We start from the raw sequence: 17,014 nt of genomic DNA on the forward strand, positions 1-17,014 counted from the left end.
TTCATTTCCCCAAAGTGCCATCCTCATTGTTCTCTCATAGTTGGGGTTTCTATTCCTGACATGAAATACTATGACCAAGAGCAAGATGGGGAGAAAAGACTTTACTCGGGTTACACTTCCACACTGTAGCCCATCATTGAAGGAAGCCAGAACAGGAACTCAAATAGGGCAGAAACTTGGAGGCAGGAGCTGATGCAGAGGCCATGGAGGAATGCTGCTTTTTGGCTTGCTTCTCATGACTTGCTCAACCTGCTTTCTTATAGAATCTAGGATCAGCAGCCCCACTCCCAGAGGTGGAACCAACCACAATGAGCTAGACCTTAACCATCAATCACTAATTAGGAAAATGCCTTAAAGGATCCGTTCCCAACCAGTGGGTTGCAGCCCTTTTAGGTTGAATGACCTTTTTACTGGGGTTACTAAAGACCATTGAAAAATATGATTCATGGGTTGGGGATTTAGCTCAGTGGTAGAGCGCTTGCCTAGGAAGCGCAAGGCCCTGGGTTCGGTCCCCAGCTCCGAAAAAAAAAAAAAAAAAGAAGTAGCAACAACATAATTTTATGATTGGGGTTCACCACAACATGCGGAATTGTATTTAGGGTAACAGCATAGGAAGATTGGGTTGAGAACCAAAGCCCCATAGGCTTATCTACAGCCTGGTCTTATGAAAGCATTTTTTTTAAGTTGAGGTTTTCTCCTCTCAGATGACTATGCCTTGTGTCAAGTTGACATAATAACCAGCACAGGTGATCTCTTGTCAACCTGACATAAAAATACATCACTGTTAAGCTGTAACCTTTCCTTTCTTGTTTATTTTCTAAGGGCACACATTAACACGAATATCTCAATAAGAAATATCCCAAGTCTGGTATGTGCCACAGTTTGTACCAGTTCAAACATTTTAAAATTCAGTCTATTTAAAAACTCTCTTTGAAAATTCAGTCTCTCAATTGTAGACTTCTATAAAATACAAAATAAACTAAACTCATCCTTACTTCAAGAAGGAAGAACCAGGGCACACTCACAATCAGTGACCCAAACAAAACCCAGCAAAACCAAACTTTGACAGTGTAAATAACTCAATGTCCAATGTGTGTGATTCACTGATGATCTTCTGGGCTCCTCCAAAGGGCTTGGGCCGCTTCTCCAGCTCTGTCCCTTACAACGTTCGCAGCAGCCTGTCTTCTGAGCTCAGCAGCCTCTGCTCAGTTGCTGCTGCTGTTCTAGGTGGCCATCTCCAGAACTGCCAGGGCCCCTCTTCTGGGCACCTTTGGGGAGCTGCAACCCTGCTACACAGTGCCGAGCTCCAGCTGCTCTCCATGATCCCTTCATTCATTCAAAACCAGCACCACCTCTTACACTACCAAGTTCAGCTGCCGGCTCAAGGTACAACCTAGGTCACCTCTGGAACAGAGCTGCTGTGTGCTGACCTTAGGACACACTTCCCAGAGGCTTCATTTCAGTGACACTTGCCTCTTTCTTGAGCATCCATTGTCCCAGCAGCCCTAGTTGTTCTGGTCTCTTGTTAATCGCAGCTGATACTTCAGCTCCACCTGACCAGATGTCACAGAATCTTCACACAAAAGGCCCATAGAATTGTTGCTTCCTCCTGAAGCATCACAAGCCAGACCTCCATTATCTGAACTGCTCACAAAATTCTTTCAGGTTCCTACAGAACAGCTCACTGAGCTCTCAGCACTCAATGGCTTCTATAGCCTCAAGTTCCAAAGCCACTTCTATCATTCTCCCAAACCCAACTGTCTGTCACAGCAATACCCCCACCCCCATCATGATACCCACTTGTCTCACTTAGGGTTTCTGTTGCTGCAATGAAATACCATGTCCAAATCAAGTTGGTGAAAAAAGGGGTTTACATTTGGGTTACACTTCCACATTGTAGGAAGCCAAGACAAGAATTCAAATGAGGCAAGAACCCGGGAGTAAGGGGCTGATGCGGTGGCCATGGAAGGGTGCTGCTTAATGGCTTGCTTCCCCTGGCTTGCTCAGCTGCTTTCTTATAGAATCCGGGATCATCAATGCAGGGGAAACACAACCACAATGAGCTGGGTTCTCTGCCATCAATCACTAATTAGGAAAATGCCCTAAAGGCTTGGGTAGAGCCAGGTCTCATGGAGACGTTTTTTTAATTGATGCTCTTTCCTCTCAGATGACTATACCTTATATCAATTTGGCATACAAATAGCCAACACACCTTCCTCAAACAAGCTGCTTATTGTAGCAGGCATTGGTTAATGGAGAAATCAGTAACTGTCCAAAGGGCTGAGAATAAGTGATGGGCGAATGTTTTGCCCCAACTTGGACAACTGTAATACCTGCATTAACTATGTCTCTGTTGCTGTGATAGAACACCATTACTAAGGCAACTGATATATGAGAGCATTTAATTGGGCCTAAGATTGCAATGGGTTAGAGTCCGTGATGACAGAGTGAAGGCATAGTGGGAGGGACAGATGAGAGTAGAGAACATACTGAAAATGGCATGATTCATTTGAAGCCTCAAAGCTGGTTTGCTGTAACACACCTCCAGCAAGGCCACACCTCCCAATCCTTCCCAAACAGTTCTACCACCTTGGGACCAAGTATTCAAACATGAGGCTATAGGAGCCACTCAAACCACTGTAAGGCACCTTCACAGGCTCAGGGAATGACTCAGAAAAGGGGCAGAGAGAATGTAAAAGCTGAGAATGGGGAGGGAGATGTGCAGTAAAAGGATGCCTTCTGGACATGACAGCCATTGCACTCATGAACTCACTATATATAGTCTTGGTTATCTATACAAGGCTTGCACAAGATTGGACTCATCAGCTTTCATCACGGGTGAAGGAGTGACCAATGAGGCCACACCCTTCCACCAAAGGATTATCTGCAATCAAATCTTATTAGGGGAAGGGGTTATCACTTTCTTCAGTGGGAAGTGGCTCTTGCTCCACTCTATAACTTTGTCCTATGCTCCAGCAAATAACTAAATTCACAGGAAGAAAACATGAGAGGGGGACTTGTTTGGAAGGTGCCAGTGGGAGAGGGAGCAGGATGGAGGTGAAAATGACTAAAATTACTTAACATATAAAAGAATAAAGAACTGGAAGAAATACATTTGAGGATCCAGAGTATATTTGAGCCTTATGAGAACTGACTTTTGCAGGCTTGATTTCAACATAAGTGATTGAAATGAAAATACTTGCACTTTTCCATCGTTTCTTCTGCCCCATTGAACTTTTAGCAATCCTGGGATATCACCAGTTATTTCAATTCAGCATGAAGATACTGAGGACCTTTAAGTGATGGGCTACTCATAGCACTTCTAAGTAGACACATTGTAAAATTACTTTTCTTTAAATTTTTAAGTTTTTGTAATTAAAATTTAATTCCATTGTTTTCTGTAAAGCCCATGCATTATCTAGTATGCTGGGTTCCTGCTACCTGGAGTTGGGAGCTGAGAAATCACCACAGAAAAACATGTCAGTGAATGAGCACTTTCAGGAACATCTTTCGAATCCCTTGTCTACTTTTCCTGTGTCTGTACCTGACACCCCATCCCCCCACTTCCTGGTCTCTCTTTCAAACCCTTGATCCTTTTTATGGACCTGTTCTTAGCCTGTCCCTATCTGACCCACCCCCTCCTCACTAGCTGGTTCTTGTGAGCAGGAACCAGTTCCTATCCAGAATCAACACCTATATTAGTCAGGAATTGCTGCCTAACCTCTCCAGAGCTAACCTCTCTGGTTAGCTAGTGGTTCAGATTAGGAAGGGCCCATTGGACTCCTGTTTACATCTGTGTCACCTCAGACAGCCTTGGGTCTGAGGATTAGCTGCCAGTGGCTGGGACCAGGGACCATGGGAAGACCGGAGCCTGTGCACATAGCCCAGACTCTCGCCCAGACTGGAAGCCTGCAGTGCATCGTGGGGCTAGCTTTGGGCTGCTTGTATTACCCACCCTTCTGCTCTGTCATCGCAAGCGTGTCACAATGCTAGCCTCAGAGGAGAGGGTGGAGAGGTGGACCACTGACTCATGGAACTGTTCCTTGTCACTAACTCAAATGAGCTCTGTAAGACAGTAGTCCTGTCACCACCTTCTGTGCCCATGGTCTTGGGTTTCTTCTCTGTGCGTACAACATCCTGAGCCAGTGGTTGGTTTAGTTCCTGGTGACAAGTGAGCGTAAAAACAAGAACTGCATTTTTTCCAGTGTAGGATTTGGCACATTCGTAAGTATTTATATGCCATGACTAAGAATTTGGGGCACAGACACCTGTTAGTATTGGATTCGTCCATACCATGCTCACAAATCATGCATTTTGCGTCTTTCTGCTAAAACTATTAGAAGGTATAAGGAGACTTGGCAGGGACTTGATAAAAATTGCTTAATGTTTGTCTACTCTCTTTGTAGACTTAAGTGTCAAAGTCTAACTTGCCATTTTAATCTTTTATGTGTATATAATGTATGTTTAGGGTTGTATGATATATGCTATGTGCATGTACATGCATATGATGGGTGTGTATGACTTAGCATCTGTGAGTGCTAGCACATGTGTGTCATGGTATGCATGTCGCGATCAGAGGGTAAACCTCCCCTTTGGTTGAGGCAGGGTCTCTCACTTTGTTCTTCCTGCCGTATATACCAGGCTAGCTGGAACCCTGCTGTCTCTGTGTCTAGTTTCGTTATAGGAGCCTTGGTTTACAGATGCAGGAATTCATGCCCAGTTCTGTACGCACTTTGGACAATTGGATTCAGGTTTCTGTGTTTACACAGCAAGCTTTACACACTGCACCTCCTCTCTAGTCCTTGTTTTTCCCCATTGTTATTACTATTGTGTGTGTATAATCTGTGGATCGTGGGTGTGTGTCACAGTGCATCTGTGACGGTCAGAAGATAATTTTATAGAGTGGGGTCTCTGCCTCCACCTTTCGTGGGTCCTTATGTTGTTAGGATTAACTTTTGTGTTTCTTTTACTAAGAAAGACACATTACAAGTTTATGGCCATTGTGGGCAAGGAAAGCACACCTGCCCTTAAGTCCACTTGGATCTGGGGTAGTATTTCTATTTTAGAATGTGAAATGGAAAAAGAAGTTAGTGGTGTGTCTGTTGGGTTAAGGGGTGTGTGACTATGGAAGCCTGGGCCCATCTCCCAGTGAGGGTTTGAGCAGCAGGGCTGTTCTCAGCTGATGAATTTCATATGCACTGTGTGTTTCAGGTGCTGCTCTCCGTGTGCCTCTCTGGGATCCTAATCTAGTACAGTTCCTTAGCCACGCTCCTCATATCCAGTCATGCAGCGGAGAACAAGAGGGATCGACACTGGCCTCCTTCTGCTCCTCTCTCAAGTGTTCCACATCGGGATCAACAACATTCCACCTGTTACCCTCGCAACCTTGGCTGTCAACGTCTGGTTCTTCCTGAATCCTTGGAAGCCCCTGTACCATTCCTGCATCAGTGTGGAAAAGTGTTACCAGCAGAACGACTGGCAGCGTTTACTGCTTTCTCCCGTGCACCACGGAGATGACTGGCATCTGTATTTCAACATGGTGTCCATGCTCTGGAAAGGAGTGAAGCTGGAGAAAAGGCTGGGGAGTCGGTGGTTTGCCTACATCATTGCCACGTTCTCCCTGCTTACGGGGGTGGTGTATTTGCTCTTGCAGTTTGCTTCTGCAGAACTCATGAATCAGCCTGACTTCAAAAGGAACTGTGCCGTCGGCTTCTCAGGTAAAGCAGATGCTCTCTGGGGGCTGTGTGAGGGAGGTTGGCTGTTTCCTTTGCTAGCTGATACGGGGACAGGATCCTGAGTGGTTAATGGCTGCTAGGGCCCGCATCTTGAAGAGCAGACCGACTGGAGTCCAAGAGGGCATTGTTTGGCCTGCCCCACATTACGCACTTCATTCTTGAGCACTTGGGGCCCTGGTCTACTAGAATGTGGTTTGGGGTACCAGAAGCATGCAGCTGGCTTCCCTCATCATAGAGCTATGGAGGGAAACTTTACAAAAGAATGTTCTGAAAACATGAGTATGTCTGGGAAGCAGACTCAGGATACCCTGGTTACCAACTTCTCTGAGTCAGTGAGGCACAAAACTCTTGTGTGTAGCAGGTAGCACTAAGCAAATGAAATTCAGAAAGGCATCAAGGGGCAACCAAAGCCTGGGGTTCACTGTGAGCTGGTCCCCGAGGTACAGATGGCTTCCCAGGGCAGATGAGGTCTTGATTGTACATATCCCACTTTCAGATGAAGCCGCTAGAAGTCAGCCTTCCTTTACCAGAGGACAGCCAATGATCATTGGAATCCCCAGAGGACAAGCTTGACTTGACCCTGGGCTGGCCTTTATCTCATGTGCACTTCGTATCTTCCCCAGTTATGATTTAAGAATCATAAGCATGAAATGGGGAGAACTGTTTTGGTCCAGGGTTACCTAGGGAATGATGTGGCTTGTGCCTCTCAATGATTTCATTGAAATGAATATCCAATCACAATGGAAAGATGGCTCAGCTCTGAAGAACGCGTATTGGTCTTCCAGAGGACCCAAGTTTGATGTCCAGCATCCTCGCAGGGCTGCCCACAGTTGCCTGGAACTCCAGCTCCACGGGACTACATGCACTGTCTTTTCAGTGTTTTTCCATAAATGAGGTTCCATTCTTCCACCTTCTCTGGGCACCTGCAGTCACTTATATTTACCTGTATACAGACGCATACTCATACAAATTTAAAATAAAAATGGATCTTTAAATACAAGTGTCCAACCCATTACCATGGTATGCACCCCGTATCTTTGGAACCACCATTGCCATAGTATGTGCCCCTTATCTTGGGAGCCACCGTTGCCAGACACCGTCACTGTTTTGTTTGCTTTGCAGACCTAGAAGGAATAGTGTCATCTTGATACTGTAGTGAAGTAGTTAGCTCAAGGCCGCACAGCGAGTAAGAAGTAGACGTGGAATTTGAACCCTGTGGGCAAACTTTTGCCATGTGCATTGCCCCAGAAACTCTGATTTGATAGGTGTTCCATGGAGCAGAAGTTGCCACCAGGATTTAAGTTAGGTGTGTTAAGTATGAGACGTGAAGGACAGGAGAGGAATAATCCTGAAACAAGAAGGCAGAACCCAGCCATCTGCTTCCATTGCTGTTGCCCCCCCCCCTTCTTTCCCAACGGTAGCCTTCTGTGTGTAAGTATGAGCACATACACCCTGCTTTCAGTGTTTTTCCATAGTGGCCACAGAACATACATTTCTGGTATTTGTTCATTGTTCATATTCATACAGCATAAAATTAGCTGCTCTAAAGTGGGCAGCTCCTTGGCATTTGATACCATTGCTGAGGGCCATTCCCACTGCCTGTGCTGTACCCTTGGAAGCAGTTTGAATTTCCATGTCCGACCCATGGATAGGATGGCTGCTGTGCTTACTGCCCTACGGACTGTGTTTGAAAGCGGAAAGTTGGATGTAATAATTGAGTAATTGTTTTCAGATTTAATTACTTTTCTTTGTGCGCAGCAGTGACTCTCTCCCTGTTCGGACTGTTGATATCACTGTGTCCTTTATTCTCTTCCAGGCGTTTTGTTTGCCTTGAAAGTTCTTAGCAACCACTACTGCCCCGGAGGCTTTGTCAACATTTTGGGCTTTCCTGTCCCCAACAGATTTGCTTGTTGGGCAGAGCTGGCGGCCATTCACTTCTGCACCCCAGGGTAAGTAAGTCTTTACTCTCTCAGCACAGGAACGTGTCGATCCTTGTGGAGAAGGAGTTGAAATAGTAATGAGGGAACCAGTTGTTGTTATTATTATTTTATGTAGTGGTAGCTTGTCACACCAGCATTTAGAAATCCAAGGTCAACTTGGACAGTACGGAGACTCCCTGTCTCAAAAACTAAAACAAAACATTTTTTTATTTTATTTTGTTTTTTACCATGAAGCATATTTTTTAACCTTGAAGACAGATTTGAGTTCCTCGATTTTGACATTAGATGTTCCCCTGATTGAATCCTGTCAGCTGCTAAAGTATGTAATTTAGGAGTTTGTATCTTCCTTATAACTAGGAAAAAGAGATCAAAGTGTATAGTTTTGACAATCAGAATTAACCAGTCAGTGATAAATTCTAATAACAATATTCTAGAGAACCACATAGATACCGCAGAAAGATTAAAAGAAATACCAAATGCACTGGCCTAATGCTTTGTGGTCATGTTAAATTAGAAATCATCTTGTAATAAAGCTCTTTAAACAGAATACTTTTACATGGCAAATGGGCTCTGCTGGGTGTGGTAGTGCAGGCTGTAATCTCAGCACTTAGGGGACTGAGGCAGTAGGATTGTAAGTTAGAAGCCAGCCTCAGCTACAGTTCAAAAATAAGACAGTGTGAAGATGAACGAACTCTGAACCACTTGGGGTTGTGAAGCGCCTATGGGCCTGACTCTGTTCCTTTGCCGTTACTCCCTTGTTAATGTGGCTTCATCAGAGGCCTCTTGCAGCACCCCCAGGGCTCTAAGAATACCATTTGGACCTAATCCAGACAAGTCTTTTCCTGGACCATTGAGGAAGGACATAAAAGATGTAGAGGTTGATGCATGGCTTCCAGGAGACATTAGACTCATTCTGATTTCACCTCCTGATTCCCACGCTGAACTTTCCAACGTTTGGTTCTTTCTCTGCTGTTTGGACAGAGGATGATCTGTTATATGTCCCATTTAGTCTACCACATAATCTGTGCTATGCAACAGGAAACACGACTTGTTTATTTATTTACTTTTTGTTATCAGACCTGTGTACTGTTTACACAGTGGTAGATTTGAAGATTGAGAAAGGAGGAAGACTTTACTCATTCATTCATTCATTCATTCATTCCTTTTACTATTGTTTAGCTGGGAGCTTTTATTTTAGCCTTATTTTGTATGACTGGTTATGTGCTCAAAGGAGAGCACACTTCCCTGTGTTGTATGGTAGCCTATTAACTTGGCTCCTTCTTTAATGCTAATTCTCCACCACCACACCATTGGCAGCCGGCGAATAAATATGGCCCACACGTGACCAGAGTACCACTCATTTACATTGTATTACTATTTGTGAAGTTCAAGGAAGAAAGTTCAACAAAATCTTCCATGTTTTCTTTAAAAGGGGTCTAGTAATGTCTGTGTCTCCTCTGAGCAGCCCCGTCTCTGCCCTGTCACTCACGGCTCCTCCACTCTCTTGACTCGGTTTTCCGAGTACCCAGTCAGCTGTGCCATGCTTGGTAGCACTGAACATTGACGTGACGATCACCCCTCCTGTGCCTGTCCTGTAGTGAGTCCACTGAAAAGCAGTGCGTTTAATATTGTCACGGAGCGATTTCTCCATAGCTCATCATGCTTTTCTTGTGGGGCCTCCACTTTACACAGAAAGGGGATGATTGCGTAATAAATGCCCCCGTCTGTGCATAGGGACGGGAAAGCCTGAGCCCAGGAACTAAATGGAGCTTCCTGCCTCTAAAGCATGAAAGAGTAAATCCTTTTGTTTATAAGACTTGTCCGCTTGAATGGTACACTTCTAATGTGTAAGCATCGACTTAGGCACGCATCCAAAGGCAGATTAAGCTGACCACTGGGCTAGAGAACCAAAGAGACAAGTGCTTCTTGAAGACAGATATACAGATACATAATCTCAAAAAAATGAAATAAATTGTTTGGGAGAAAAAAAATGGGGTAGCCAGATCCTCCACCTTCTGGTGGTTCTCAAATAGATGGGGAGACACGTAGAGTCTGTAGATCAAAGCCCGTCTTTCTTGTAGGAACTATGTGGGCTGCCCTATGTATGGAGGGAGAGAAAGCCTGTCAGAGCAGACTTGGTGCTTATCTGTCTCATAAAGCCACAGATGGGAACTGCCCCAGATACTCTGAGTGTTAGGAAGGATCGAGTCCAGAAAAGGTAGCCAGGAGGCATCGAGCAGAGCCTGAACCTGACCCAAGGGTAAAATAGTCACACTTATTTACTTTGTGTCACGTACACTTGTCACTTTCCTTCCTCTTCTGGGACCCTGGTATGCCTGCTTGAAGAAGTGACCTTGCTGGGTGGTTGGGGATGGCACTGCTGCTCAGGATGGAAGGATGGGCCCCCAGAGGAGGTTCTTGCCCCAGACTGCCCTGAGTTCTGTAAGAAAGCAGACTGAGCAAGCCAGGAGAAGCCCTGTCCTGGCTTCCTTCAGTGATAGCCCACCACGTGGAAAAGCACATAAGCCCTTTCCTTCTCAACTTGTCTTTTGGTCATGATGTTTTATCAAAGCAATATAAACCCTAACAGACAGAGGAGAGGCATGTACATACAGAGCCGAAGGTGTATGTACACAGAGGGAAGGTGTATGTATACAGAGGGAAGGTGTGTGTATACAGAGGGAAGGTGTATGTATATGGAGGGAAGGTGTATGTATACAGAGGGAAGGTGTATGTATACAGAGGGAAGGTGTGTGTATACAGAGGGAAGGTGTATGTATATGGAGGGAAGGTGTATGTATACAGAGGGAAGGTGTATGTATATGGAGGGAAGGTGTATGTATATGGAGGGAAGGTGTATGTATACAGAGGGAAGGTGTATGTACACAGAGGGAAGGTGTATGTATATGGAGGGAAGGTGTATGTATATGGAGGGAAGGTGTATGTATACAGAGGGAAGGTGTATGTATACAGAGGGAAGGTGTATGTATACAGAGGGAAGGTGTATGTATACAGAGGGAAGGTGTATGTATACAGAGGGAAGGTGTATGTATATGGAGGGAAGGTGTATGTATATGGAGGGAAGGTGTATATATGCAGAGGGAAGGTGTATGTATACAGAGGGAAGGTGTATGTACACAGAGGGAAGGTGTATGTATATGGAGGGAAGGTGTATGTATATGGAGGGAAGGTGTATGTATACAGAGGGAAGGTGTATGTACACAGAGGGAAGGTGTATGTATACAGAGGGAAGGTGTATGTATACAGAGGGAAGGTGTATGTATACAGAGGGAAGGTGTATGTATACGGAGGGAAGGTGTATGTATACAGAAGGAAGGTGTATGTATATGGAGGGAAAGTGTATGTATATGGAGGGAAGGTGTATGTATACAGAGGGAAGGTGTATGTATACAGAGGGAAGGTGTGTGTATACAGAGGGAAAGTGTATGTACACAGAGGGAAGGTGTGTGTATACAGAGGGAAAGTGTATGTACACAGAGGGAAGGTGTATGTATACAGAGGGAAGGTGTATGTATACAGAGGGAAGGTGTATGTATACAGAGGGAAGGTGTATGTATACAGAGGGAAGGTGTATGTATATGGAGGGAAGGTGTATGTATATGGAGGGAAGGTGTATATATGCAGAGGGAAGGTGTATGTATACAGAGGGAAGGTGTATGTATATGGAGGGAAGGTGTATGTACACAGAGGGAAGGTGTATGTATACAGAGGGAAGGTGTATGTATATGGAGGGAAGGTGTATGTATATGGAGGGAAGGTGTATGTATACAGAGGGAAGGTGTATGTACACAGAGGGAAGGTGTATGTATACAGAGGGAAGGTGTGTGTATACAGAGGGAAGGTGTGTGTATACAGAGGGAAGGTGTATGTATACAGAGGGAAGGTGTATGTACACAGAGGGAAGGTGTATGTATACAGAGGGAAGGTGTATGTACACAGAGGGAAGGTGTGTGTATACAGAGGGAAGGTGTATGTATACAGAGGGAAGGTGTATATATGCAGAGGGAAGGTGTATGTATATGGAGGGAAGGTGTGTGTATATGGAGGGAAGGTGTATGTATATGGAGGGAAGGTGTGTGTATATGGAGGGAAGGTGTATGTATATGGAGGGAAGGTGTATATATGCAGAGGGAAGGTGTGTGTATATGGAGGGAAGGTGTGTGTATATGGAGGGAAGGTGTATGTATATGGAGGGAAGGTGTATATATGCAGAGGGAAGGTGTATGTATATGGAGGGAAGGTGTGTGTATATGGAGGGAAGGTGTATGTATATGGAGGGAAGGTGTATATATGCAGAGGGAAGGTGTGTGTATATGGAGGGAAGGTGTATGTATATGGAGGGAAGGTGTATGTATACAGAGGGAAGGTGTATGTATACAGAGGGAAGGTGTATGTATACAGAGGGAAGGTGTGTGTATACAGAGGGAAGGTGTATATATGCAGAGGGAAGGTGTATGTATATGGAGGGAAGGTGTATGTATATGGAGGGAAGGTGTATGTATACGGAGAGAAGGTGTATGTATATGGAGGGAAGGTGTATGTATGCAGAGGAAGGTGTATATATGCAGAGGGAAGGTGTATGTATACGGAGGGAAGGTGTGTGTATACAGAGGGAAGGTGTATGTATGCAAAGGGAAGGTGTGTGTATACAGAGGGAAGGTGTACGTATACGGAGGGAAGGTGTATGTATACAGAGGGAAGGTTTATGTATACGGAGTGAAGGTGTATGTATACAGAGGGAAGGTGTATGTATACAGAGGGAAGGTGTATGTATACAGAGGGAAGGTGTATATATGCAGAGGGAAGGTGTACGTATACGGAGGGAAGGTGTATGCATTCAGTATTAGGAAATAATTCAGGCTGAGGTGAGCTTTCCCTTGCAGAGGAAATAGAAATACTTAAATCAAGAAACACATCCTTGGAGATAAAGCCGTCATTGTTCCCCAGAGTGTTTTCTCTCAAACACTAGTACCTCTGTGAGGTTTCTTAGCTTCTATGAAATGAAACCCAGGGATGCAGAACCTCGTCCTGGGAACCTTTTCCAAGGGAGGTGACTGGCAGGAGAGTCTAAAGTTAGATGTAACGGTGAAATTGCTTGCAATCATGGCTCTGACAGGCTTTGGCCTTCTCCTCTATTCCCTGTGCCTTGCTAAAAACCATTAGACTACATTCCTAAAGCTAGCCATCAAGGTCTCTTCCCTTATTTGGCCAGTTCTTCCTCCTGAGGCTGACTGCTAAGCTCCTAATATGAAAGTATTGAAGTCCAGCCATCAAAGCCCTTTTGGCTCAGCTAATTAACGTGCACCCAGTAAAAATTAAACACCTCATCTGTCTGTGGGCCATATGTTTTCTCTCTATCCTGAGGCACTCCTTTGTCTCCATCAGAGACAAATACCCCTTTCCCTTTTCCCTCGCCCTCTTAACTCTTGTCATTGTTCCTTATGGCTGACCTTTGTTCTCCAGGGCAAATCAATCTCCTTTGTGCTGAGAACATGGTCTTTGGGGTACCTTGAGCCAACTCTGAGGCTCCCTACAATTGCTACCTGTTCTCCAGGTTCTTGTTTCTCTGATTACTGATACCCACTGTAGAATATACATGTGTCCCACTGGGCAGATAGACCACAGCTCTTGGTGTCTCCCAGAATTTTGAATTTTGTTTGCATATTATAGGACAAAGGGGGAAACAGGAGAGGAAAGTAAATTCAGTGTGGACAGAATCTGTCTGAAGTGCCAGTCGACACACAGGGATCTAGCTAGCGAGTAGATTGTTAGATCTTCGCCTCTGAGATGAAGAGTAAGGTTAAGGACGTAACTGTTTGTAGAATCTCCTGCCCCATCTCTTCTTTATTAAATAGGCCACTCAGTCTCCAAGGGGTGGAGATGAATTCTCCTTTCCACTGATAGAGTTTTGACACATTGCTCAGTAGAGTTCAGCTTTTGTACTGTGCTGAGCCACTGCTTTTCTTTTTATTAAAACAAAAACAAAACCTTATGAGTTAAAATATTTGTCCCAGGAGCCCACGTAAGAAATGTAGCTTCCCTAGTCCCAGCCACCAACAGTGTTAAATAGCAGGTTTCTGAGCCCTTAACTGGAGATGCAGTCTCAGGTTTTCATGCTGTGACGACAGACTGTGGGTACAGGCCCCTTGGTGGAGTTCTTTCTGGACTCCTGGCCTACAGAACCTGAGTCTGAGACGACAGTGGTTCTGTGCTGTGTTACATTGGGGGTATTTTTCTTCAGCAGGTGTGACGTCAGCATTGAGTGGAATGACAGGAGAAAAGGGGGAAGAGGAGAGAGTGTGAAGGGCATGCTCTGGGAGTTGATCCGAAGGATCTGAGGGAAAGGACAGGAGAAACAAAGAGAGGGATTGATCCTCAGTGAGCTTGTGTTGACAGGAGTCATCACACAGCAAGGCTTCAGAGCAGCAGTTTCCACTGTGATTTGAGCCCTTTAAAAGTTGTACCTGGACATGGCTATTCATGCCCTGTCTCCAGCACGCTGCTGGGAGAAGATGGACAAGACATCGAGTCGAGTTCTTTACTAGCCAGGATTTCGTAGTAAGACCTTGTGGGCAGGGGAGGAAGGAAGAGGGCCAGGTCTCAGGGAGGGAGAGAAAAGAGACGGCAGAATCGTGGTAGTGATGCATGTAGGTAGGATGCTGAATATTACCTCAGAGGACTTTGGTTTTAGCTTTATATATGGGTACTCAGCCAAGTCTAAAAATAGTTTTGACAGACTGTAAAAATTTTGAGTTCCGTTTTAAACCAGACACTAACTTCTTCAACTGGAGTTGAAAACATGAATAGTGCCAGTCTGTAATGGAGAGTGCATCTGATGGCCGGCTGTTGGTGGCCATGAGAAGTCTGTGATTCCAGATTTCTAGACTACTGTATATTATTAGGACAAGGACTGTTTGTCCTCAAGGTTTCCCTAATGGCCACAGCTCTCAAGATATGCCTGTTTGTGGAATGTGTGATTCATACTTCACCTAAACCAGAAACACTAACAGCAGTTGTCCAGTTGTAAGCAAAGTTGTTAACTCATCCCTTTGGAAAAATATACAGGGTTATCAAGAGCAAAGAAGAAAAAGAGGTGTAAAGGTTGACATAGTCCCCAGATGCTAGAGTCACATTTCTTTCTAAGCTTCTTGAAAAGTAAAATGTCTCCAACCACATAGTAGAAAATAAACAAAACCTCTGGCCACCGAATTGAGATAAGATGAAGGGCTTGTGTAAGCCAACAGGCAGGTGCCAAGCACACCAGCCCAGCCATATGTGAACCCACCAAGCTTTGAAGAGAACTCTCTCTTAGCAACAGCCTGTCAGGCAGAAGCCCAGAATGTGTCTTGTTCGCTCCGGTTTTGGTCAACATTCATGTAGGTCCATAAGAGGATTCAGGATTTTCAAGAATGGCTGACACTGCTGGGTTTAGCACAGAGTGGCCTGTGTGTGTGTTGGGGTGGGGGATGTATTCTTTTGTCATCCAGAATAATCATGTTTCTGTAATACAGATTAGTATCTGATATCGTAGGATCATATATTTTGTCTTTCTATTGACTGAGACCATTGCATTTTTCTTTCTTTTTTCTTTGATTGCTTTCTGTGCGTATATGTGTACATGTGTTTCTGCACATGTATGTACATATTCGTGAAGGCCAGGGTTTATATCAGGTGTCTTCCTCTGTCACATCTACCTTTTTTTTTCTTTTTTGAGAGCTCCCTCACTAAGCCTGCGGCTGACTGATTAGCCAGGCTCACCTGGATCCTCCTGACTTTACCTCCCCACCACTGGAGTTATAGCCACGTGCAGCCCCCTGGCATTTTACATGGATCCTGGAGATGGAAGCTCAGATTCTCCAGCTCACAGAGCAAGCGCTTTACCCACTGAGTCTCCTCTCCAGCCCCTCTGTCACCTTTTTCTACTGAGTTCAGCTGACAAGTGTGTGCAGAATGGTGATCCTCCTGTTTCATTTCACTGAAACTGTTTTCTGAGTCCCTTAGCGTTTCGTTCGAGTCAGCATTCCAGAACTGTTCTCAGCAGATTTGTGGACTAGGAGAGATTTTTCCTTCTGTATCCCTGGGATGTCTGTCTATGTCTTCTGATTTCTGTCTATGTGCTTCCATAAAGGAGCTGGCAGGCTCGCCTTGCCTTTCAGGAGGGCTTCCACTCAGACAGAACTTCATGTGGGAGCAGTATTTCACCCCAAACCAAGACTCCCTTGAGATGGTTTTTATGCAATAAGACAGAAATTTTTAAGCAGGATATTTTCCCTTCCACTACAGTTGGAACTCACTGAGGGAACGGTGGTATATAAATCATCTCCCCGGCCATGGAATTGAAACCTGTGGAAGCAGAAGGTACAGCTGAGGCCTGGACAGCTGCATTCTAACCTACCTGTTCCCCCGGCACTGTAGAATCAGCCATGCGCCACACAGAGGAGAAGTTCAGCCCAACTTGCTAAGCTGCCTTTAGTTACTGCCTCCTGAGATTCAGTGTAGCCTTTCCTGTTAAAAACCACTTGTTTCTAGAGAGATAGCTTAGTCTGTGAGGTGCTGGCCATGCAAATACGAGAACACGGTTTAGATCCTTGAGTCCCAAGTTAAAGGGGTTCATGGCACACATGGAAACACTGAGCTGGCTCTGTGGGCAAAGGCACTTGCTGTTCAAACCTGATGGCCTGAGTTCAATCTCCAGAGCCCACACAAAAAGTCAGACATGGTAGTGCTGATCGGTAAACCCGCAGTCATGCAGGGAGGTCGGAGGCAGAAATAGGAGAAGGGAAACTTGCCTCAAAAAACAAAGTGCAAGGACAGAACCAACCGTGGAAAGTTGTTCTCTATCCTCCATGTGTGCAGCATGGCATGTGTGCACGCATTTATATACACAGATCGTACACACAATAATAATTGGGAAAATAAAGTTGGGTTTGTTGGTGCAATTCTGTAACCCCAACTCTGGGGAGGCAGAATAGGCAAATCCTGGAACTTGCTCAACAGCCATCCTTAGCTCAGTGGTCAAGCTCTGGATCAGGGAGATACCAGACTCCACATTAGGTGGTAAGTGATGGAGGACACCCAATGCTGACTCCAGCCTTTACACACACACACACACACACCCCTACACACACACACCTACACACCTACACACATACCTACACACACACCTACACACACACCTATACACACACACCTACACACATACACCTACACACCTACACACATACCTACACACACACCTACACACACACCTATACACACACACCTACACACATACACCTACACACCTACACACATACCTACACACACACACACCTGCAC

The 17,014-nt window shown here is 45.1% G+C and overlaps 1 protein-coding gene across 2 annotated transcripts in view; it reads left to right on the forward strand.

The window, feature by feature from the left end:
* Positions 1-17,014, forward strand: part of Rhbdd1 (rhomboid domain containing 1) — a 118,422-nt gene that overhangs the window by 19,031 nt on the left and 82,377 nt on the right. The window contains exons 1-3 of one of the 2 annotated variants that reach the window (NM_001024891.2): positions 4,046-4,224; positions 5,212-5,717; positions 7,552-7,684. In NM_001024891.2, the coding sequence (NP_001020062.1) occupies positions 5,285-5,717; positions 7,552-7,684 (566 nt within the window). In that variant the 5' untranslated portion in view covers positions 4,046-4,224; positions 5,212-5,284. Of the gene's footprint in view, positions 1-4,045; positions 4,225-5,211; positions 5,718-7,551; positions 7,685-17,014 lie in introns of those variants that run through there. The other variant, NM_001432019.1, reaches the window with a different exon arrangement.

This window comes from Rattus norvegicus, chromosome 9, assembly GCF_021556685.1.
Source record: "Rattus norvegicus strain SHRSP/BbbUtx chromosome 9, alternate assembly SHRSP_T2T, whole genome shotgun sequence".
NCBI classification, from domain to species: Eukaryota; Metazoa; Chordata; class Mammalia; order Rodentia; family Muridae; genus Rattus; species Rattus norvegicus.